General features: G+C 40.8%; 1 protein-coding gene across 2 annotated transcripts; it reads left to right on the top strand.

Annotated features, from left to right (window-relative positions):
- The first annotated feature begins 272 nt into the window (after positions 1-272).
- Positions 273-19966, top strand: cutc (cutC copper transporter homolog (E. coli)). 2 transcript variants are annotated; one of them, XM_034185736.1, is made up of 9 exons: positions 273-319; positions 410-480; positions 3869-3928; positions 4053-4262; positions 4393-4428; positions 15970-16103; positions 16237-16264; positions 19497-19602; positions 19720-19966. In XM_034185736.1, exons 2-9 carry the CDS (start codon positions 411-413, stop codon positions 19829-19831), a joined length of 756 nt encoding a protein of 251 aa, XP_034041627.1. In that variant the 5' UTR covers positions 273-319; position 410; the 3' UTR covers positions 19832-19966. The 2 variants fall into 2 exon arrangements, with proteins under 2 accessions (XP_034041627.1, XP_034041626.1); XM_034185735.1 differs by having other exon boundaries at positions 274-480.
- The last annotated feature ends 5686 nt before the right edge of the window (positions 19967-25652 follow it).

The following is a 25652-nucleotide window of genomic DNA, read 5'->3' as shown; positions in this document are numbered from 1 at the left end:
CAATAAAATAATTGTGCTACGTTTAAAAAAAAACCCGTATAATTAAACAGCTGTAAAATAAGTAACGAACACGAAAGTTTTGTCTCAATTTCTTAAAAAAAATCATAAAAAAAACACGTAGGTGTGTATGTTGTGTTTCATCGCGTATCCCGGTAAAAGTCTTTTACCGTAAAACAGGTCTAGCACCACCCGCTCGCTTCATCCTGTAATACACATTCAACTAAACGGGAAACACGTAGATGTGCAGTGACAGCAACTTCCGTAACGTGTCTGCTTTATTTCTGTTTTCCAGTCGGCCAGTAAATACTAAATTTTACAGGTAGTTGTCAGGAAATTTAAAGTTGGAGCAATGTATAGTGGGTTAAAAAAGTAGAAGTTGAATATTAAGTCCTGACTGTAACTGTCCCAGTATGGCGGAAAGCTTCTTAATGGAGGTGTGCGTGGACTCTGTGGAGTCTGCAGTGAATGCGGAGAGAGGAGGTTCGTATGGACACTGGAGAACTTTTAATCTACTTGTAAAGAGTTTTTGAAAGAAAGATGAGCGTGGTTTTGCAGTCAGTGTGGGTGTGCGCACTGACCTTCACATTGTCCAAAATAGATCATGATGCATTCAAATCTTAAGACATTAAGATCTACATTCCTTCTCACAACACTTCAACAGAGGTTATGGCATTGAATATACCAAATCTGCAAATATTGTTCTGAAATACTGATGTACTTTTTCCTAATTAATTCTGCCATGACAGTATTAATGGCAGCACGGTGGCGTAGTGGTTAGCACGGTTGCTTCACAGCGAGAAGGTCATGGGTTCAATTCCCACCTGTGGCCTTTCTGTCTGGAGTTTGCATGTTCTCCTCTTGTTTGCGTGGGTTCCCTCCGGGTGCTCTTGTTTCTTCCCACATTTAAAAGACATGCAGGTTAGGTGAACTGGAAACTTCATAATTGTCCAGGTCTCCTTGGCAAAAGAGGTCTCGATCTCAATGGGACTAACCTGGTTAAATAAAGGTTTAATAAATACATAAAATGACATTGGAGCTGTACAGACCTGTAAATAAATTACCTTTGCCAAGTGCACCAACACAGCCCCATACAATGGCAGAACCTGGCTTTTGGACTTGTTGCTGATAACAGTTTGGATGGACCTTTTTATTTCTTTCATCCAGAGCACACATTGTGCATTTCTTCCACAAAAGATTTGGAACACTGATTTAAGAGACCACAACACACATTTCCACTGTGTGATGGTCCAACCCAGATGTCTACGAGTCCAGCGACATCAGCACCGCTTTTGGACAAGGTTAACATAAGGCTTCTTTGTTGCATAGTATCATGTAAATGGCAATTGTGAATGTAATTTTGTATTGTAGTACTTGAAAAAGGTTTTCAAAGTAATCCCTTGCCCATGTGGTTGCATCAGCTATTGATAAATGATGGTTCTTAATGCAGTACTGTCTGAGGGATTGGAGGTCAGATATGCACTGAAATTCCTCCAGATTCCTTAATTAAATTTAATGATGCTAAGCAGTATCGAGATATATGTAAATCCCTTACAATCTTTTTTTTGAGTAGCATTGTTTTTAAAGATATCTTTAGTACACATTTATTGACAAACCAGAGATCCTCTGACCATCTTTGCTACTCAAAGACTCTATATTTTGTGGATTCTGCTTTTGTACAAAATCATGATGACAATCACCGGTTTGAAATTTAATTTTTTTCCCCCACGTCATTATGAACCCCAAGTTGCCGCCATCCCAACTTTTGTTGGAATGTGCTGCAGGCTTAATTGCAGGAATGATGGATGATGGTTGGATGGATGGCTGGATGAGATTTATTGTCATTGTCATTACAAGTGCAATAACAACGAGATTACGTCCACACTCACATTGCCAAAGACAAGATACATCAATTAATCCACAATTATTACTTGTTTACCGTAATAATGGCGCACATCAGAATTAAGACAACACATATACATTTGACATTGTTTATGTGCACTAAACTTGAAACAGTCCGTTTTCCAAATTGAGGCGATGTGAGTGTGTGGTAACTGCAGCAACATGAGTTGCGCTGCCTCTAGCTTGGGGGGAACGGGGACCTGCCGCAGCTAAAACTGCGCAGCCCCCGAAGGGGAAAAGGGGTGGCGTGAGCAGTGGCTGGGATGGGGTGTGTGATGGGGGTAGGGGGGAGGTGGAGCATGCTTTCAGTCTCTGTCCATGTGTGAGTCAATTTCTGTCCTTGTGTACTGGAGTTAGAGAAGGAGGCAGCCGAATGTTCACCAAGGCTGTAGAGATTCTTCTGGAGGAAAACAACAGGGCATTTAGTCCTTTAGAGGCTGATAAGTCTGCCGTGTTTGTGGTTGAGCAGTGAAAAACACTTTTACAGTCTCACATGAACAATCCAGATCCCAATTTTGAATATTCCCCGGTCTCTGAAGTCTTCCACTGCAAGGTGCGCATTTGCTCCGAGATGTTATCCAATTTGCGTCTGAGTTCAATGGTTAACGCAGTTTGAGAATGCGTCGCCTTGGCCAACTCAATCATGACGGACAAGTGAGGGGTTGTGGTTTTGGCGGCAGCCGTCTTGCCAATTTTCTGGTAGGTCAGGGCAGCAATATAAGCCAATAAGTACCAGTCCTCCTATGAAACCAAATATAAATAAATCCTCAACGTCCTCCACCGAGAATGGCGCAAAGAATGCGACTCACCACGTCTCCCAGGCATCGAGAACATAGCCCGCAGGGTAGATTCCATCTGGGCACACAGGGTCCCCTGGCCCTGATCTTATTGTAGAAAAAATGGTGTCATTAGTGTTCAGAGACCAGCTGATCAATTCCGTGGTTAATCCAATATAGTTTGAAGAATTCACAGTCTGGTGAAGTAGGGATTTTGAAGGTTGGAGCAGAGATAGAGGAGAGGGGAGATGCGACCGCCCTCGCTGGAGTCCCAAGCATATAAGATGAATGATGTATGTTCACTCATCATCTCATCTTCAACCGCTTATCCGAGATCAGGTCGCAGGGCAACAGCTCTAGCAGGGGATCCCAGACTTCCCTCTCCCATGCCACATTGGCCACCTCTGACTGGGGGATCCTGAGGTGTTCCCAGGCCAGTGTGGTGATATAGTCTCTCCACCTAGTCCTGGGTCTTCCCAGGGGTCTCCTCCCAGGTATGACATGCCTGGAACACCTCCCTAGGAAGGCACCCAGGAGGCGTCCTTACCAGATGCCCGAGCCACCTCAACTGGCTCCTTTCAACGTGAAGGAGCACCCCACAGATGACCAAACTTCTCACCCTATCTCTAAGGGAGACACCAGCCACCCTCCTAAGGAAGCCCATTTCAGCCGCTTGTACCTGTGATCTAATTCTGTCAGTCATGACCCAACCCTCATGACCATAGGTGAAAGTAGGAACGAAGATTGACCAGTAGATCAAGAGCTTCGCCTTTTGGCTCAGCTCCCTTTTCGTCACAACAGTATGGTAGAGCGAATGCAACACCACCTCTGCTGTGCCAATTCTCCGGCCAATCTCACGCTCCATTGTCCCGTCACTTGTGAACAAGACCCCAAGGTACTTGAACTCCTTCACTTGGGGTATTCCCTACCCGGAGTAGGCAATCCATCAGTTTCCTGCTGAGAATGATGTATGTTAACAAATGAATTTAAGTTGACCACACACAACATGAATTATCTTGGGTTCACACTTTCTGTAAGTAAATAGAACTCAAAGTAAATGTAAGAATCACTGCACTTTTTGCTTGTTTATTTGTTGTGGTGTTTTTATTTTATTTTTTTATTTTGCATATCATTTCAACTTTTTCTTATTTGGGGTTGTACATATATAGGTGCAGTAATATGTCTTCTCACAGGTGCACGTCGACTTGAGCTGTGCTCTAGTCTTCTGGAAGGAGGGCTCACTCCCAGTGTAGGTGAGCACCACTTGGTTCTGAATTGAGCCCGTCAGTGAGCCGAGCTGTCCAATATCAGTAAAAACCTGTTGAGATCAGTCAAGCTCATAATCTACCCGATGAAGCATTTTCTGCTTTGATGCAGGTCTGCTGCTTATTGTCAAGCAGTCTGTCAAAATTCCAGTCTACGTGATGATTCGTCCTCGTGGGGGAGATTTCCTCTACTCGAACCAAGAAGTAGAAGTGATGAGAAAGGACATAGAACTCATGAAAATCCATGGAGCAGATGGAATAGTGCTGGGAGCCCTGACAGAGGACGGACGGGTGGATTCAGAGCTCTGCTTGGAGTTGTTGGGTAGTGTATGCCTGTACTTATGTGACAACTGACATGCATGTGTGTTAAACAGAATATTTGTTATTTAGGTCTTTTGTTTGAAATCCGTGCAATGACATTATTTTGCTGACTGTCACATTTTGCTCTTTAGCTGCTGCCCGTCCTTTACCTGTCACCTTTCACCGAGGTAATGATTTCCTTTAACTGGAATGACTGACGAGACTGAAATGATGGTTCTTGGTCCAGCGAGACATCGGCATCAGTTTGACCAGCTGGCGCTCAGCCTGGGGTCGTGTGTCATACATCATACGGACAAAATGAGGAACCTTCGGGTAATTTTTGATCCCACGTTGTCTTTTGACCTCCACATCAGGGATGTTACTAGAACTGCTTTTTTCCATCTGCGAAATATAGCGAGGATCCGCCCCATCCTGTCCATGGCTAATGCTGAGACCCTGGTTCCTGCTTTTGTTTCTTCTAGACTAGATTATTGTAATGTTCTATTTTCAGGGTTACCACAGTCCAGCATTAGGGGTCTTTAGCTGGTTCAGAACGCTGCCGCCAGACTTCTGACACGTAGCAGAAGGTCTGAACATATCACACCCATTTTGGCATCTTTGCACTGGCTCCCTGTCTCTGTGAGAGCAGATTTTAAGGTTTTGCTATTGACTTATAAGGTTGTTCATGGATTGGCGCCATCTTATCTGGCTGATCTGGTGGAACTCTACGTGCCGGCCTGGGCTTTGTGGTCGCAGGATGTGGGACGTCTCTGTGTTCCCAGGGTGAAGAAGAAGTCAGCAGGTCAAAGAGCCTTTTTGTATCGTGCACCCACCCTGTGGAACAGTCTTCCTGCGTCCGTGAGGCAGTCTGAGTCCATGGACATTTTTAAGTCAAGACTCAAAACCTATTTTTATTCTCTTTCTTATGGATAGTTTTTATTTTTATTTGTTTTATTCTTTTACTTCTATTTTTATTTATGTATTTTAATTTTTTATTCATTTTTAATTAATTATTCAATTTTATGTTGACTTGTTTTATGTAAGGCACCTTGAGACGGCTTTTGCTGTGATTTGGCGCATTATAAGCTAATTAAATTAAATTTAATTTAATTAAAATTTATCTCAGATGTAGACTTGAATTGGCACTAATATCCTGTAATAAATCTACAACCCCAATTCCAATGAAGTTGGGACGTTGTGTAAAATATAAATAAAAACAGAATACAGTGCTTTGCAAATCCTCTTCATCCTGTATACAATTGAATACACCACAAAGACAAGATATTTAATGTTCAAACTGATAAACTTTACTTTGTCCTTATGTAAGACACAACCATTACACACTTTGTTTTATACATACTGTCTCCACAGTGCTTGAAATACACAGTAACTGTAGGTATATCTTTAACCCCTTCCATGAGCTAGCCATTTTAAATATTCCCTATATACAGTGCTTTCACAAAGTATTGACAGCACTTCACTTTTTCCTCATTTTATGTTACAGCCTTATTCCAGAGTAGCGTAAATTCACTTTTCCCCTCAAAATCCTACTCAAAATATTACAACCCCTGGCAAAAATTATGGAATCACCGGCCTCAGAGGATGTTCATTCAGTTGTTTAATTTTGTAGAAAAAAGCAGATCACAGACATGACACAAAACTAAAGTCATTTCAAATGGCAACTTTCTGGCTTTAAGAAACACTATAAGAAATCAAGAAAAAAAGATTGTGGCAGTCAGTAACGGTTACTTTTTTAGACCAAGCAGAGGAAAAAAATATGGAATCACTTAATTCTGAGGAAAAAATTATGGAATCAACCTGTAAATTTTCATCTCCCAAATTAACACCTGCATCAAATCAGATCTGCTCATTGACATTGACCCTATGCCATGACATTGACCCTATGTGTCTTTTTGCAAGGAATGTTTTTGCAGTTTTTGCTCTATGGCAAGAGGCATTATCATCTTGAAAAATGATTTCATCATCCCCAAACATCCTTTCAATTGTCCAAAATATCAACATAAACTTGTGCATTCATTGATGATGTAATGACAGCCATCTCCCCAGTGCCTTTACCTGACATGCAGCCCCATATCATCAATGACTGTGGAAATTTACATGTTCTCTTCAGGCAGTCATCTTTATAAATATCATTGGAAAGGCACCAAACAAAAGTTCCAGCATCATCACCTTGCCCAATGCAGATTCGAGGTTCATCACTGAATATGACTTTCATCCAGTCATCCACAGTCCACAATTGCTTTTCCTTAGCCCATTGTAACCTTGTTTTTTTCTGTTTAGGTGTTAATGATGCCTTTCATTTAGCTTTTCTGTATGTAAATCCCATTTCCTTTAGGCGGTTTCTTACAGTTCAGTCACAGACGTTGACTCCAGTTTCCTCCCATTCGTTCCTCATTTGTTTTGTTGTACATTTTTCGATTTTTGAGACATATTGCTTTACGTTTTCTGTCTTGACGCTTTGATGTCTTCCTTGGTCTACCAGTATGTTTGCCTTTAACAACCTTCCCATGTTGTTTGTATTTGGTCCAGAGTTTAGACACAGCTGACTGTGAACAACCAACATCTTTTGCAACATTGCGTGATGATTTACTCTCTTTTAAGAGTTTGATAATCCTCTCCTTTGTTTCAATTGACATCTCTCGTGTTGGAGCCATGATTCATGTCAGTCCACTTAGTGCAACAGCTCTCCAAGGTGTGATCACTCCTTTTAGATGCAGACTAACGAGCAGATCTGATATGATGCAGGTGTTAGTTTTGGGGATGAAAATTTACAGGGGATTCCATAATTTTTTCCTCAGAATTGAGTGATTCCATATTTTTTTCCTCTGCTTGGTCTAAAAAAGTAACCGTTACTGACTGCCACAATCTTTTTTTCTTGATTTCTTATAGTGTTTCTTAAAGCCAGAAAGTTGCCATTTGAAATGACTTTAGTTTCGTGTCATGTCTGTGATCTGCTTTTTTTCTACAAAATTAAACAACTGAATGAACATCCTCCGAGGCCGGTGATTCCATAATTTTTGCCAGGGGTTGTAGTAATGTTATGATCAACACAGTATAGATCTTTCAAAGCAGAAGTGTCGCTGCAAGATGTTTCAATGGCTCACTTCACCCTACAAAAAAATCACGACTCCCCCAAATGAATTCATTATATCACACACATATCGGTGACGAGTCACACCGATTTGAATTCAGGGCAGGAGTTATCAAACTGTCATAGTGCTTATAAATGGACACAATCCCTCGGTACTTTGTGGGGGTTTTTACAGGAGTAGAGTTTTGGAGTGTGTTATTAGTATATTTTCATCAATTGACAACCATAGAGAGAGATTTAGGTCAGATTAGTATTAGATTAAATAGACCATCATACATTTATATACTCACATTGGCACATAGACATTCAGACACTGTACATACTGATTTACACACTTACATACACATCCAGAGAAAGATTAATAGGTTAGTTAGCACATAAGTATAAAGTGAATGTGAGAACATTAAAACGTGTTTGTGTGATAGTCTGTGTATGTTTGAGAGTGTGAGGACAGGAGTTTTCTCTGGGCCCCTCCCCAATCAGACCGGGAGTGACATGACATGTTTAGCCGCATGTTCTCCTTGAATTGCTGGCTGTCTGAGTGGTGTCCAAAAAATGAGGTGGGCTTCATAGATAATTGGCAAAGCTTCTGGGGAAAACCTGGTCTTGTTAGGAGAGACGGCATCCATCCCACTTTGGATGGAGCAGCTCTCATTTCTAGAAATCTGGCTAATTTTCTTAAATCCTCCAAACCGTGACTATCCAGGGTTGGGACCAGGAAGCAGAGTTGTAGTCTTACACACCTCTCTGCAGCTTCTCTCCCCCTGCCATCCCCTCATTACCCCATCCCCGTAGAGACGGTGCCTGCTCCCAGACTACCAATAACCAGCAAAAATCTATTTAAGCATAAAAATTCAAAAAGAAAAAATAATATAGCACCTTCAACTGCACCACAGACTAAAACAGTTAAATGTGGTCTATTAAACATTAGGTCTCTCTCTTCTAAGTCCCTGTTGGTAAATGATATAATAATTGATCAACATATTGATTTATTCTGCCTAACAGAAACCTGGTTACAGCAGGATGAATATGTTAGTTTAAATGAGTCAACACCCCTGAGTCACACTAACTGTCAGAATGCTCGTAGCACGGGCCGGGGCGGTGGATTAGCAGCAATCTTCCATTCCAGCTTATTAATTAATCAAAAACCCAGACAGAGCTTTAATTCATTTGAAAGCTTGTCTCTTAGTCTTGTCCATCCAAATTGGAAGTCCCAAAAACCAGTTTTATTTGTTATTATCTATCGTCCACCTGGTCGTTACTGTGAGTTTCTCTGTGAATTTTCAGACCTTTTGTCTGACTTAGTGCTTAGCTCAGATAAGATAATTATAGTGGGCGATTTTAACATCCACACAGATGCTGAGAATGACAGCCTCAACACTGCATTTAATCTATTATTAGACTCTATTGGCTTTGCTCAAAAAGTAAATGAGTCCACCCACCACTTTAATCATATCTTAGATCTTGTTCTGACTTATGGTATGGAAATAGAAGACTTAACAGTATTCCCTGAAAACTCCCTTCTGTCTGATCATTTTTTAATAACATTTACATTTACTCTGATGGACTACCCAGCAGTAGGGAATAAGTTTCATTACACTAGAAGTCTTTCAGAAAGCGCTGTAACTAGGTTTAAGGATATGATTCCTTCTTTATGTTCTCTAATGCCATATAACAACACAGTGCAGAGTAGCTACCTAAACTCTGTAAGGGAGATAGAGTATCTCGTCAATAGTTTTACATCCTCATTGAAGACAGCTTTGGATGCTGTAGCTCCTCTGAAAAAGAGAGCTTTAAATCAGAAGTGTCTGACTCCATGGTATAACTCTCAAACTCGTAGCTTAAAGCAGATAACCCGTAAGTTGGAGAGGAAATGGCGTCTCACTAATTTAGAAGATCTTCACTTAGCCTGGAAAAAGAGTCTGTTGCTCTATAAAAAAGCCCTCCGTAAAGCTAGGACATCTTTCTACTCATCACTAATTGAAGAAAATAAGAACAACCCCAGGTTTCTTTTCAGCACTGTAGCCAGGCTGACAAAGAGTCAGAGCTCTATTGAGCTGAGTATTCCATTAACTTTAACTAGTAATGAGTTCATGACTTTCTTTGCTAACAAAATTTTAACTATTAGAGAAAAAATTACTCATAACCATCCCAAAGACGTATCGTTATCTTTGGCTGCTTTCAGTGATGCCGGTATTTGGTTAGACTCTTTCTCTCCGATTGTTCTGTCTGAGTTATTTTCATTAGTTACTTCATCCAAACCATCAACATGTTTATTAGACCCCATTCCTACCAGGCTGCTCAAGGAAGCCCTACCATTATTTAATGCTTCGATCTTAAATATGATCAATCTATCTTTGTTAGTTGGCTATGTACCACAGGCTTTTAAGGTGGCAGTAATTAAACCATTACTTAAAAAGCCATCACTTGACCCAGCTATCTTAGCTAATTATAGGCCAATCTCCAACCTTCCTTTTCTCTCAAAAATTCTTGAAAGGGTAGTTGTAAAACAGCTAACTGATCATCTGCAGAGGAATGGTCTATTTGAAGAGTTTCAGTCAGGTTTTAGAATTCATCATAGTACAGAAACAGCATTAGTGAAGGTTACAAATGATCTTCTTATGGCCTCGGACAGTGGACTCATCTCTGTGCTTGTTCTGTTAGACCTCAGTGCTGCTTTTGATACTGTTGACCATAAAATTTTATTACAGAGATTAGAGCATGCCATAGGTATTAAAGGCACTGCGCTGCGGTGGTTTGAATCATATTTGTCTAATAGATTACAATTTGTTCATGTAAATGGGGAATCTTCTTCACAGACTAAAGTTAATTATGGAGTTCCACAAGGTTCTGTGCTAGGACCAATTTTATTCACTTTATATATGCTTCCCTTAGGCAGTATTATTAGACGGTATTGCTTAAATTTTCATTGTTACGCAGATGATACCCAGCTTTATCTATCCATGAAGCCAGACGACACACACCAATTAGCTAAACTGCAGGATTGTCTTACAGACATAAAGACATGGATGACCTCTAATTTCCTGCTTTTAAACTCAGATAAAACTGAAGTTATTGTACTTGGCCCCACAAATCTTAGAAACATGGTGTCTAACCAGATCCTTACTGTGGATGGCATTACCCTGACCTCTAGTAATACTGTGAGAAATCTTGGAGTCATTTTTGATCAGGATATGTCATTCAAAGCGCATATTAAACAAATATGTAGGACTGCTTTTTTGCATTTACGCAATATCTCTAAAATCAGAAAGGTCTTGTCTCAGAGTGATGCTGAAAAACTAATTCATGCATTTATTTCCTCTAGGCTGGACTATTGTAATTCATTATTATCAGGTTGTCCTAAAAGTTCCCTAAAAAGCCTTCAGGTAATTCAAAATGCTGCAGCTAGAGTGCTGACGGGGACTAGAAGGAGAGAGCATATCTCACCCATATTGGCCTCTCTTCATTGGCTTCCTGTTAATTCTAGAATAGAATTTAAAATTCTTCTTCTTACTTATAAGGTTTTGAATAATCAGGTCCCATCTTATCTTAGGGACCTCGTAGTACCATATCACCCCAATAGAGCGCTTCGCTCTCAGACTGCAGGCTTACTTGTAGTTCCTAGGGTTTGTAAGAGTAGAATGGGAGGCAGAGCCTTCAGCTTTCAGGCTCCTCTCCTGTGGAACCAGCTCCCAATTCAGATCAGGGAGACAGACACCCTCTCTACTTTTAAGATTAGGCTTAAAACTTTCCTTTTTGCTAAAGCTTATAGTTAGGGCTGGATCAGGTGACCCTGAACCATCCCTTAGTTATGCTGCTATAGACGTAGACTGCTGGGGGGTTCCCATGATGCACTGTTTCTTTCTCTTTTTGCTCTGTATGCACCACTCTGCATTTAATCATTAGTGATCGATCTCTGCTCCCCTCCACAGCATGTCTTTTTCCTGGTTCTCTCCCTCAGCCCCAACCAGTCCCAGCAGAAGACTGCCCCTCCCTGAGCCTGGTTCTGCTGGAGGTTTCTTCCTGTTAAAAGGGAGTTTTTCCTTCCCACTGTAGCCAAGTGCTTGCTCACAGGGGGTCGTTTTGACCGTTGGGGTTTTACATCATTATTGTATGGCCTTGCCTTACAATATAAAGCGCCTTGGGGCAACTGTTTGTTGTGATTTGGCGCTATATAAAAAAAAAATTTAATTGAATTGAATTGAGAGATAGGGAGGATGGAGGTAGCTGTTTATCCAACTCTTTTCAAGTGGAACAGAATCTGTCTTCATATGCCCGCAACATCTGTGCCGTGTGAGAGGGTCTTCTCCAAAACTAGAGAGGTAGTAACAAAGGGGAACAGATTCAAGCCGAACACCACTGAAATGATGTTGTTTTTAAATAAAAACCTTTGAAATCCCCTTCATTTTGTACAACTATGGTCATAACAGTCCCTAGTTGGACAAGCATTTCCCAATTTATATCTCCATTACATACAGTATTTTATGATGGCACAATCACATTATAACACAAGTACATTATTAATGCCTTTAAATGAAAATATAGTCAAAAATTTCAAGATGCACATAGAATCTTTATTATTAAACATACGTAACAGTGCCTTACTGTTTCATGACACATTACCCTTTATTGTTCCCTGCAAGTGCTATGTTGAAGATTGGCCAGTAGATCTCGCCATATTTAATTGTAACAAATGCTTCAAAAAACTGAACCATTTCATCACAATTGCTTCATATTGATTCAGTGGTTCAAAACGTTTTGGTTTTTCAGTCACTACACAATACCTCATAATGACTACATGAAAAAAAAGGTTTTGTTTTTTGCAAATTTATTAAAAATAAAAAGCTAAGTAATCACATGTACATAAGTATTCACACCCTTTGCTCGATACTTTGTTGATGAACCTTTGGCAGCAATTACAGCCTCAAGTCTTCTTGGTATGATGCCACAAGCACCTATCTTTGGGCAATTTTGTCCATTACTCCTTGCAGCACCTGTCAAGCTCCATCTGGTTGGATGGGGAGTGTCTGTGCACAGCCATTTTCAGATCTCTCCATAGATGTTCAGTCAGATTCAGGTCTGGGCTCTGCCTGGGTCACTCAAGGACATTCACTGAGTTGTCCTGAAGCCACTCCTTTTATATCTTGGCTGTGTGCTTAGGGTCATTGTCCTGCTGAAATATGAACCGTCGCCCCAGTCTGAGGTCAAGAGCGTTCTGGAGCAGGTTTTCATCCAGGATGTCTCTGTACATTGCTGCATTCATCTTTCCCTCAATCCTGACTAGTCTCCCAGTTCCTGCTGCTGAAAAACATCCCCACAGCATGATGCTGCCACCACCATGCTTCACTGTAGAGATGGTGCCTGGTTTCCTCCAAACATGACGCCTGGCATTCATGCCAAAGAGTTCAGTCTTTGTCTCATCAGACCACAGAATTTTGTTTCTCATGGTCTGAGAGTCCTTCAGCTGTCTTTTGGCAAACACCAGGTGGGCTGCAATGTGCCTTTTACAAACGAGTGGGTTCTGTCTGGCCACTCTACCATACAGGCCTCATTCGTATATTGCTACAGAGATGGTTGTCCTTCTGGAAGGTTCTCCTCTCTCCACAGAGGAATGTTGGAGCTCTGACAGAGTCACCATCGGGTTCTTGGTCACCTCCCTGACTAAGGCCCTTCTCCTCCAATTGCTTAGTTTAGATGGCAGCCAGCTCTAGGAATCTAAGGAGTCCTGGTGGATCCAAACTTCAATTTCAGTTTCAATTTAATTAGCTTATAATGTGCCAGATCACAGCAAAAGCTGTCTCAAGGCGCCTTACACGGAACAATTAAACATAAAATGTAAATAAATAATTAAAAATGAATTTAAAAAAATTCAAATACATAATTAAAAACAGAAGTAAAAGAATAAAACAGATTAAAAAAATATATAAACTATTCATAAGAAAGAGAATAAAAATGGGTTTTCAGTCTTGACTTAAAAATGTCCACGGACTCCGATTGTCTCACGGTCGCAGGAAGACTGTTCTACAGGGTGGGTGCATGATGAGAAAAGGCTCTTTGACCTGCTGACTTCTTCCTCACCCTGGGAACATAGAGAAGTCCCACATCCTGTGACCGCAAAACCCAGGTTTGGCACATAAACTTCCACCAGATCAGCCAGATAAGATGGCGCCAGGCCATGAACAACTTTATAAGTCAATAACAAAACCTTAAAATCTGCTCTCACACAGACACGGAGCCAGTGCAAAGATGCCAAAATGGATGTGATATGTTCAGACTTTCTGCTATGTGTCAAAAGGCTGGCGGCAGCGTTCTGAACCAGCTGAAGACCCCTAATGCTGGACTGCGGTAACCCTGAAAATAGAACATTACAATATTCTAGTCTAGAAGAAACAAAAGCATGAATCAGGGTCTCAGCATCAGCCATAGATGGGATGGGGCGGATCCTCGCTATATTTCGCAGATGGAAAAAAGCAGTCCTAGTAACATCCTTGATGTGGAGGTCAAAAGACAGCGTGGGATCAAAAATTACCCCAAGCTTCCTCATTTTGGCCATATGATGTATGACACACAGGCTGAGCGCCAGCTGGTCAAACTGATGCCGATGTCTTGCTGGACCAAGAACCGTCATTTCAGTCTTATCAAAGTTTAAAAGTAGGAAGTTACTAGACATCCAACTTTTCACTGATAGAAGACAGTCCTCCTGGGATTTTATGGGAGTGAGATTTCCCACAGTTATTGGCATGTACAACTGAGTATCATCAGTGTAACAATGAAAGGCAATCCCAAAACTCCGCAGTATACACCCAAGGGGTGCTACATACAGGGAGAAAAGCAAGGGGCCTAAAATGGATCTCTGTGGAACCCCAAATCTCATGTCACCAAGGTCAGAGGTAGTGCCATTATACAAAACACATTGAGAACGACTGGACAGATATGACATCAACCACGCAAGAGCACTTCCAGTAATCCCAAAAAGATTCTCCAACCTATCGAGCAAAATATGATGATCCACGGTATCAAACGCAGCACTGAGATCTAACAACACCAAAACCGTAGTGGTGTCTGAGTCCATTGCTCGCAGAAGATCATTCACTACTTTAGTGAGTGCTGTCTCTGTGGAGTGATTTCCTAAAAGCAGACTGCAGAGGCTCAAAAAGATCATTCTCAGTGAGGTGGTCTACGAGCTGCCGTGAAACCACCTTTTCTAATATTTTGGAACAGAATGATAGATTTGATATTGGCCTGTAATTTTTCAATACACTAGGGTCAAGATTACATTTCTTAAGTAATGGTTTAATCACTGCAGATTTAAAACATTTTGGAACAGTTCCAGAGATTAATGACAGATTGATAATATCCAGCACAGTCGGCCCAAGAGTGGGCCACAGGTCCTTAAACAGTTTTGTTGGCATGGGATCAAATAAACAGGTTGTGCTTTTTGTAGATGCCACGAGTTTTGTCAGCACGCCTAATGAAATACTATTAAATTCTGAAAATCTAGGTAACACCTCAGTGGTAGCACCCATCTCCATAGCCAGTTTTAATGGCTGGGCCGAAGCGTGCTGAGATATGCTCAGCCTAATATCTTCTATTTTCAGCTCGAAATAATCCAAGAACTCCTGCGCTGAAAAGGGAGAACGACTAACAGGTGGCTGCCTGTGAATAAGAAATGCTACCGTGTCAAACAAGAACTTTGAGTTATGTTTGTTTTTACTGATCAAATCAGAGTAATATGCCCGCTTTGTGGCTAGTAGTGCATGCCTATAATCTAAAATAGCATCCTGCCACACAAGGCAGGATGTTACTTCTTCCATTTACAGATGATGGAGGCCTCTGTGCTCATTGGGACCTTCAAAGCAGCAGAAATGTTTCTGTATCCATTTGTCCCTCGAGACAATCTTGTCTTGGAGGTTTACAAACAATTCCTTTGACTTCATGCTTGGTTTGTGCTCTGACATGCACTGTCAACTGTGGGACCTTATATGCTTTTCCAAGTCATGTCCAATCAAATGAATTTACCCCAGGTGGACTCCAATTAAGCTGTAGAAACATCTCAAGGATGATCAGTGAAAACAAGAAGCACCAGAGATCATTTTTGAGCTTCATGGTGAAGACTTAAGGCTGCAGTTGCTGGCAAAGGTGCATCAACAAAGTACTTGAGCAAAGGGTGTGAATATTTATGTACGTATGATTTCTTATTTTTTTATTTTTAATAAATTTGCAAAAATCTCAAAAACAATTTTTCACATTGTCATATGGGGTACTATGTGTAGAATTTTGAGGAATAAAAAGAATTTCATCCATGTTTTGAATAAGGCTGTAATATAACAACAGGTGGAAAAAGTGAAGCGCTCTGAATACTTTCCAAATACACTACCATTTTTAAACCCTGGGACAAAATTTAACATTGGCCTAATCACTCTTTCCTAAGGTGGCCCTCAAACTTTCCACAAAGTTTTGTCCAAATCAGCTTAAAAGTCTTTGAATTATACGGCTTTCTCTCTCTCTCAGTCACTCACACACACAAGACTAGTCTTTTTTTTATAGGATTTTTGTTACTTGCATGTGTTGCAGAATGTTGTACTCTGAGCCTGAAATGTTATTGATTCCACTGCAGCTTTTGACATGGTTCATGACCCAGTTATTGCCCTGGAAAGTCTGATATCATTAGGCTTCCAGCGTATATTGACAAGTGGCTGTGACAGCTCTGCTTTGGAGGGACTCCCTGTCATCAAACGGCTTGTTGATCAAGTATGTACATACTGCATGCACGTATACATGCATATGTTTCTGTATAAATGTACAAAAATATTTCTATTTAATGAATCAGTTCTTCATTTCTATTTCTATTTTTGACATACTCTCTGCCTTTTCTGCCACGCAGGCCAAAGACAGGATTACTGTCATGCCAGGTTAGTCCTTTAATCTTGAATAGCAAGAAAAGGTGAGGTGATGGTCTAGTGGTTAAAGCGTTGGGCTTGAGACCAGAGGATCCTCGGTTCAAATCCCAGCCTGACCGGATAATCACTAAGGGCCCTTGGGCTCTTAGTGATTAAGGACCTTAATCCCCTAGTTGCTCCCAGTATGTAGTGAGTACCTTGTATGGCAGCACCCTCACATCGGGGTGAATGTGAGGAATTATTTGTAAAGTGCTTTGAGCATCTGATGCAGATGGAAAAGCGCTATATAAATGCAGTCCATTTAACAAAGAACTTCCACACCCTTTCTAACTTGCAGTATAACAATTTATTTTAGTCCAAGAGCCAGGAGCCATTTATTTCCCGGAATTTACCAAATTGCTAATGGCATTTTTGGAAAGGGTCTAATCTGGGACATTCAAAAATGGGGTGCTTAAAAGTTGGGAATGGTGGGTCTGGATTTTATTAACTCTTTTTTGACCAGTAGCTGACTTTCTGCTTTTCTGCAAAATATTTGGGTAGGGTAGGGTAAATGGGAATATCTCCTGCCGTATTGGGTCTATAATAACAAAATACGAGGGCTGTCCGTAAAGTATAGGTCCTTTTTATTTTTTTCAAAAACTATATGGATTTCATTCATATGTTTTTACGTCAGACATGCTTGCACCCTCGTGCGCATGCGTGAGTTTTTCCATGCCTGTCGGTGACGTCATTCGCCTGTGAGCACTCCTTGTGGGAGGAGTCGTCCAGCCCATCGTCGGAATTCCTTTGTCTGAGAAGTTGCTGAGAGACTGGCGCTTTGTTTGATCAAACTTTTTTCTAAACCTGTGAGACACATCGAAGTGGACATGGTTCGAAAAATTAAGCTGGTTTTCAGTGAAAATTTTAACAGCTGATGAGAGATTTTGAGGTGATTCTGTCGCTTTAAGGACTTTTCACGGTGCGAGACGTCGCTCAGCGCTCTCAGGCAGCGTCATCAGCCTGTTTCAAGCTTAAAACCTCCACATTTCAGGCTCTATTAATCCAGAACGTTGTGAGAGAACAGAGAAGTTTCAGAAGAATTCGGTTTCAGCATTTTATCCGGATATTCCACTGTTAAAGGATATTTTTTTAATGAAAGACGTGCGGACGGGTCCGCGCGTCGGGACGCAGCCGACGCGGCGTGGCGGCACAGGAAAAACACCTCCGTGTTGATAACCATTTGTTAAAATCCAGTTGGCTTTTGATGGCTTTCAGTGGAGTGAGTATATGAGAAATTGTTTATCAGCTGGAGATGTTCCAACTTGTCCTCAAGGCTTCCAACAGAGGTGTTTTTCCTGTGGCGGAGCGTCGCGGCGGCTGCGAGCCGACGCTGCAATCCGCCCGCACGTCTTTCATTAAAAAAATCTCCTTTAACAGTGGAATATCCGGATAAAATGCTGAAACCGACTTCTTCTGAAACTTCTCTGTTCTCTCACGACGTCCTGGATCAACAGAGCCTGAAATGTGGAGGTTTTAAGCTTGAAACAGGCTGATGACGCCGCCTGAGAGCGCTGCACGACGTCTCGCACCGTGAAAAGTCCTTAAAGCGACAGAATCACCTCAAAATCTCTCATCAGCTGTTAAAATTTTCACTGAAGACCAGCTTAATTTTTCGAACCATGTCCACTTCGATGTGTCTCACAGGTTTAGAAAAAATTGTGATCAAACAAAGCGCCAGTCTCTCAGCAACTTCTCAGACAAAGGAATTCCGACGAGGGGCTGGATGACGTCACCGACAGGCGTGGAAAAACTCACGCATGCGCACGAGGGTTCAAGCATGTCTGACGTAAAAACATATGAATGAAATCCATATAGTTTTTGAAAAAAATAAAAAGGACCTATACTTTACGGACAGACCTCGTATATATCAAAATGATTGTATTGATTGGTAGATTTATTTGATATAAAACAAGTTTAACGCCAAAGGTGATGACTAGAGGTCAAAAGGTCAAGCACGTTGCCCAACATCAGCGGATTTGGGGTTGAGCAACGTTTCTGCTAATTCAGAAACCAACAATAACCAATGTTCTTCCAAATGCACATGAAATGTCTAGATTAGATCTCTTGGGAGTTTTTAAAACCAGTTTCATGCAACAATAACCAATGTTCTTCCAAATGCACATGAAATGTCTAGATTAGATCTCTTGGGAGTTTTTAAAACCAGTTTCATGTTCATATCACCCATACTTATGGTATAACTAAGACTTGTACACATGAGGTCCCCAAAAGGTTTAGCATGCAAGATCAGATGATGATCATGTCCCAAAATAATTTAACCAGCATATGAAGTTAAGCAGTAACTTCCCTTCAGGGTACAGTTTATTCATGGTACAGAAAGTATTAATGTAGTAAGAAATTTAGAAAAGGCAGGGGTGGTGGTCAAGTGGTTAGTGCACTTGGTTTCAGTGCAGAAGGTTCCCAGTTCAAGCCCCACCCCTGACACATTTTTCCATGTATGGTGGAGTTGTGTCAGGAAGGACATCCGGCGTAAAACGTTTGTTAATTCAACATGCAGATCCACCTCGGTTTTGCTGTGGTGACCCCGAGTGCAAACAAGGGAGCAGCTGAAGGGACTTAGAACAACTAAATAAGCTAATTCAAGTGTTTACTTTGGCCTGACCTCCTGCTTCTTGAGGTCATGCTTCCTGCTTTTGCGTGATGTATCAATTTTACTTACTGGATTAGTGTATAAGCTCCAACAAGAACAAACATATGATTTTAGAGTTTACAAACATTTTTTTGACTGTTAAACTTTTTTTTTTTTTTTTTAATGTTAGCTGACTTAAAGTTGGCAGAAGCTAATTTGACTGTCAGTGTTTTTTTTAAGTTAGCTAAAAAGCTAATCTGCTCACGAAAACGTTAGCTTTGCTAAATAGCTGAGCGCTGTTTAGCCGTACTGTGCTCACTCCTGTTTACTACGTATATGTAGAATATTTTTATCTCGTTTCTCGTATCTAGTGGACTGATAACCTCACCTCATTAAAGATGACTTTCTGCTCTGTCCAACCTCGGAACTTTGCAATTAAAATGTTGTTTGCATTTTAGATAGTGTGCGGGAGTTCTGTTTTACTGTTTTAGTGTTCTTACTTCATTCCTTCATGCCTATCTTAACTCAGTAGATGTGTAAAATTATTTCTTTGCTCTTAAATTTAAATATGCATCTTTTTTTTTTAATTAATAGCAAATTAATATTTTTTACACACAGGAGGGGGGATCACAGAGAGGAACCTGCAGAGAATTTTAGAAGGTTCCGGGGCTCAAGAGTTCCACTGCTCTGCTCGTTCCAGCAGGGATTCTGCAATGAAGTTTAGGTTTGTAGTTTTTCATCCAGCTCTTTGTAATATTGAAAGTAATTGTGTGGTTTTCTTTTTTTTTTTTTTTTTTTTTTTAACTTTCATGCATCAGTGCAATAATGTTTTTGTGTCTAGGAACCCTTGTGTGATGATGGGAGCCACTTTCTCAGCACCCGAGTACGGCCTGAAGGTGGCAGATCTGAGCAAAATCCGTAATCTCAATGCCATAGCCAGAAATGTTTTGTGAGTGAGCCCTTGACATTTTATAAAAGATACCTCAGACATAATCTTGAATGATTGTACTACTATTTCATAATCTATTTTCATTGAACCCCAGAAGAAATGGAATGTTCAGAATAGTTCTGCCCCCCCACCCCCACTCCTTTAAATTGCACTATTCAGATATAATAGTTCTTGTAAAATTAGAGCTCTGCAACAACCATGCAACTTTCTGGGATGTTTGCATATTGTTGTCTACCTGTGGCTAACAGAGCACCCAGTGGACTGCTGTTTTTCTGATGAGAGTTGCTGCTGTTGTCAGTAAAGTTGGATTTCCAAAGTCATATTTTATGGGTGATTCTTAGACTATGGGCACTTATTATGTCCTTTGATCATATTGTATGAAAAACAGAAAAAAGGGGAAATTTCACACTTTTATAGTTATCTTTACGATGAAAGTGTGTTAAGAAATTTGTTCTAGTAGTCTATGATGACTTTTTCACCTTTTTTCAGCATCATTATATGCAAATATTGCCGTTTTGTGCTTGTCCCACACCCAGACTTTTGATCTTCAATGATAAAAATGAATGGTAAAGAAACGTTTTTTTTCTAATGTTTTAAAATATCTCTGAATAAAATATCAGTAAAATAATCAAAACATAATTTTTTTAAACAAAATGTAGTTGTCCCACACTATTGCCGTAATTTCCACCACAACACTGTAATGTCCCTTTAAACAGTTTGTATGAAAGATTGTTTGGGTAGTTTCTATGGAGATAAACAGTGACATCAGAGCACATGTATATAGCGCCAAATCACAACAAACAGTTGCCCCAAGGCGCTTTATATTGTAAGGCAGTGGTGTGGTGGAAAAATGCAAATGCGTTTCTCTGTGTAGTTATGACTTCTTCACATCAAAATCTGTCTCAGAAATGTCAGATTGTGATGTCTGTCATCTTCTATTGAAATCTGTGACTGCTAACTTTGATGATGGACTGCAGGATATTCAGCTGGAGTATTACGCTGCTGTCAGTTGACCTCTGGTAGGATAAAAAAAAATGATGTTAACCTAATTATCAGTGTGTCAGATCACTTCCAAAAACAGTTATTTCACAGAAGATTGTGTTAGGGATAGATATACAGTGGCTTGCAAAAGTATTCAGCCCCTTGGTATTTCACGTATTTTAATTTGTTTATGGCATTTCAAATACAAAAAGTAAATCAGGCTTTTCAATATAAAAATTTCTAAAATTATACTGAAAGTAAATTTCTACAGCTTGAAATAAATTAACTAAAAATATAAAAGCCAAGATGATGGGTTGCATAAGTAATCAGCCCCTTTGGTATAAGACCTGTAAATGATTAGTTTTATTGCCAGTTTTCTTCAGACAAGTCAGGGGATGGATACATGAACATTTCCAAGTCACTGAATATGTCTTGAACTTTATTTATGTCAGTTATGATGAATAACTATAACTGGGGATAAAAAAAAAGCAAAACATGCACTATGCACAATTTCTCCAATCACAGCAACAGAAGCCTGTAAATTCTGGGTTGTCTGGGTATCTTTGTGGCTTTCCTCACTCTTCTCCTTCTTGCACAGTCACTCAGTTTTTGAGAACTGCCTCCTCTACACAGATTACAATAGAGTGCCATACTGTTTGTATTTCTTCATAATGGATGTAAATAAAGTTCAAGACATATTCAGTCACTTGGAAATGTTCATGTATCCATCCCCTGACTTGTCTGAAGAAAACTGGCAATTAAACAGATTATTTAGAGGTATTTATACCAAAGGGGCTGATTGCTTATGCAACCCATCATCTTGGCTTTTATATTTTTACTTAATTTATACAAACTTGTAGAGATTTACTTTCAGCTTGAGTCGAAGGAAGATAATTTTTGAATTTTTTATGTTGAGAAGCCTGATTTACTTTTTGTATGTGAAATGCCATAAACAAATTAATATGCGTAAAATACCAAGTGGCTGAATACTTTTGCAATCCACTGTTTTTAGACTACTCGAACATGATTGATATCCACATGAATTGTTTGGGATTACTTTAAAATAATAACAATAATAATAATGTTCTGGCCAGGTGGGGTTCTCGCTGGCCTGGTGGTTCACCAGGCCTGTAATACTGTTTGAGAAACACTGCATGGCTCAGAGGCAGTGGCACTGACAGAAAGGCTGGAGGCAAAGCAAGAAGTGTCACAGAGCTGAAAAGACTGTGCTTTTTCTTGGATGTGATGAGGATTGACAGCGTTCAGGATAGTGCAGGTAGGAGTTGTGGAGAAAGTGTGAGAGCTGTGAGATTGAGAGAGTTTTATGTCGTGGAGGTATTCAGCGTATATCAGGAGAGGGAGTCTTGATGATGGAGCTCTAAGGTGAGAGGAGAAGAGGGAGGCACAAAGGACATTCGTGAATTTGGTCAGAGAGGACATGGAAGTGGTGGTGACAGAAGAAGATGTTGAGGACGGTGAGATGGAGACGGATGATTTCATTATTGAATGATCACCTGCAATAGTGTTTTCATCACAGTTTGCATTACATCAAGAAAGATGTAGTGTCCTGTTGTTGCTGTTGTTTTTATTTTATTTGAAGATACGTTTTGTAACTTCAAAGTAGATTAATTTCTGTTATGTTTCTTTGTTTACCTTGATTTTTGTTGCAGTGGGAATGTTTGGACTTTTAAATCACAGTATACACACACACACACACACACACACACTGCTTTGTCAAATTCTCTGAGGCCTGAATCTTTTGCACAGTTGTGTTTGTGTGGATTTTTTTTCAGTTGACAATCAGAGGAAGCACCAGGACTGGTTTGAGAATGACCAGGTCCTCCAATGACTCATCAATCAAAAGTGAAATGCTTTCCTCAATCTCCAGAAAAATCCCACCTCCCAACTGAAATGACTCTGCAAAGTGAAACTCGCAAACTGAAAAGTCGGTGGTGGGTCAGTAAGGCTGCTGAAAGCCAAGCTCCCGCTGACAGAAATGACAGCAGAGGCTTTTTCAATGCCACCAATGCAATCTCGGCCCCTCTACCCATGGATAAGCACCTCTTCAAAGTAAGGATAACCTGAGCCTGCTCAAGACCAGAGATGACATCAGTTCTCAAACACTTTGAAGAAAACTTGAACACCAACCCAAAAGTGGAGGAGGAAGTGCTCAGCCATTTACCAAGACAAGACTTTGTTGAAAACTCAGCCAAACCCCAACTCTCGAAGAAACTTGAAGTTCTACTGACTCATTCAGCTTCAGTCCAAAATGTTCCCACAAGAGAACTGTGGAATTAGGCTTTGAAACCAAGTCCATACGTTTCAGAATTTTCTGACTTAAAAGCTTTCTGCAGTTGGCACAGCTGGCTGTTTATTGTGAGATGCTGTTCACTCTGTATGTAGCGCCTCACACACAGAGCGAGCTGAGCCCACAGTCCCTCCTCCTTTATACAGCAGGTTGTGAGCCAGACAAAAGAAGCAACACAACTGGCTGGAATGTTGGTGACAACAAACGGGCATGTAAAGTGTGATATATCAAGGCCAGCAAATGATTGCGTTCATCTTTATATATCGAACGTTAAGTCGATATATCAATTACTGGGACAGGCATAGTCCAGAGGAGGGCAGAAGAAATGCTACAAACAAAACAAACAAAACCTGAAGAGTTACACCATTGCTCGTGTATTGAATGTTCATGTCTCTACCATAAGCCGTCTCCAAAGTCGTTTCAGAGAATTTGGCAGTACATCCAACCAGCCTCACAGCCGCAGACCACGTGTAACCACACCAGCCCAGGACCTCCACATCCAGCATGTTCACCTCCAAGATCGTCTGAGACCAGCCACTCGGACAGCTGCTGAAACAATCGGTTTGCATAACCAAAGAATTTCTGCACAAACTGTCAGAAACCATCTCAGGGAAGCTCATCTGCATGCTCGTCGTCCTCATCGGGGTCTCGACCTGACTCCAGTTTGTCATCGTAACCGACTTGAGTAGGCAAATGCTCACATTCGCTGGCGTTTGGCATGTTGGAGAGGTGTTCTCTTCACGGATGATGCGAAGGAGATGTGTTGCACTGCATGAGGCAAATGGTGGTCACACCAGATACTGACTGGTATCCCCCCCCCAATAAAACAAAACTGCACCTTTCAGAGTGGCCTTTTATTGTGGGCAGTCCAAGGCACACCTGTGCACTAATCATGGTGTCTAATCAGCATCTTGGTATGGCACACCTGTGAGGTGGGATGGATTATCTCAGCAAAGGAGAAGTGCTCACTATCACAGATTTAGACTGGTTTGTGAACAATATTTGACGGAAATGGTGATATTGTGTATGTGGAAAAAGTTTTAGATCTTTGAGTTCATCTCATACAAAATGGGAGCAAAACCAAAAGTGTTGCGTTTATATTTTTGTTGAGTATAGAAATCATGGCGGGCTCTGAAATTTTCATCTCAGGTGCATGTCCACTGTGAGAGACATAATCTAAAAAAAAAAAAAAAAAAATCCGGAAATCACAATGTATGATTTTTTAAAAATAATTTATTTGTATGTTACTGCTGCAAATAAGTATTTGAACACCTAACAACCAGCAATAATTCTGGCCCACACAGACCTGTTAATTTTTCTTTAAGAAGCCCTCTTATTCTGCACTCTTTACCTGTATTAATTGCACCTGTTTGAACTTGTTACCTGTATAAAAGACACCTGTTCACACACTCAGTCAATCACACTCCAACCTTTCCACCATAGCCAAGACCAAAGAGCTGTCTAAGGACACCAGGGACAAAGTGTAGACCTGCACAAGGCTGGGATGGACTACAGGACAACAGGCAAGCAGCTTGGTAGAAGATAACAACTGTTATGATTATTTATTAGAAAGTGGAAGAAACACAAGATGACAATCTCCCTTGGTTTGGGATTCCATGCAAGAGCTCACTTTGTGGGATAAGGATGATTCTGAGAAAGCTCAGAACTACACAGGATGACCTGGTCAATGACCTGAAGAGAGCTGGGACCACAGTCACAAAGATTACATTAGTAACACATGATGCTGTCATGGTTTAAAATCCTGCAGGGCAGCAAGGTCCCCCTGCTCAAGCCAGCACATGTCCAGGCCCGTTTGAAGTTCACCAGTGATCATCTGGATGATCCAGAGGAAGCATGGGAGAAGGTCATGTGGTCAGATGAGACCAGAATAGAGCTTTTTGGAATCAACTCCACTTAACATGTTTAGAGGATGAGAACAACCCCAAGAAAACCATCCCAACCGTGAAGCATGGGGGTGGAAACATCATACTCTGGGGGTGCTCTTCTGCAACGGGGACAGGATGACTGCACCGTATTGAAGGGAGGATGGATGGGGTCATGTATTGCGAGATTTTGGCAAACAACCTCCTTCCCTCAGTAAGAGCATTGAAGATTGGTCATGGTTGGGTCTTCCAGCATGACAATGACCCCAAACACACAGCCAGGGCAACTAAGGAGGGGCTCCGTAAGAAGCATTTCAAGGTCCTGGAGTGGCCTGGCCATCTCCAGACCTGAACTCAATAGAAAATCTTTGGAGGGAGCTGAAACTCCAAACCTGAAAGGTTTGAAGATCTGTATGGAGGAGTGGACCAAAATCCCTGCTGCAGTGTGTGCAAACCTGGTGAAAAACTACAGGAAACGTTTGACCTCTGTAATTGCAAACAAAGGCTACTGTACCAAATATTAACATTGATTTTCACAGGTGTTCAAATACTTATTTGCAGCAGTAACATACAAATAAATTATTTAAAAAATCATACATTGTGATTTCCGGATTTTTTTTCTCTTTAGATTATGTCTCTCACAGTGGACATGC

Source organism: Thalassophryne amazonica, chromosome 13, assembly GCF_902500255.1.
Source record: "Thalassophryne amazonica chromosome 13, fThaAma1.1, whole genome shotgun sequence".
Taxonomy (NCBI): domain Eukaryota; kingdom Metazoa; phylum Chordata; class Actinopteri; order Batrachoidiformes; family Batrachoididae; genus Thalassophryne; species Thalassophryne amazonica.
The sequence above is the reverse complement of the archived record's forward strand: the minus strand, read 5'-3'. Positions and strand labels throughout refer to the sequence as shown.

Excerpts from the sequence above, each read along its gene's own strand:
- cutc (XM_034185736.1), top strand. The coding sequence starts at position 411 with ATGGCGGAAAGCTTCTTAATGGAGGTGTGCGTGGACTCTGTGGAGTCT. Across the intron at positions 481-3,868 it reads AGTGAATGCGGAGAGAGGAG|GTGCACGTCGACTTGAGCTG; the intron begins GTTCGTATGGAC and ends GTCTTCTCACAG. Across the intron at positions 16,265-19,496 it reads CAGGATTACTGTCATGCCAG|GAGGGGGGATCACAGAGAGG; the intron begins GTTAGTCCTTTA and ends TTTTACACACAG.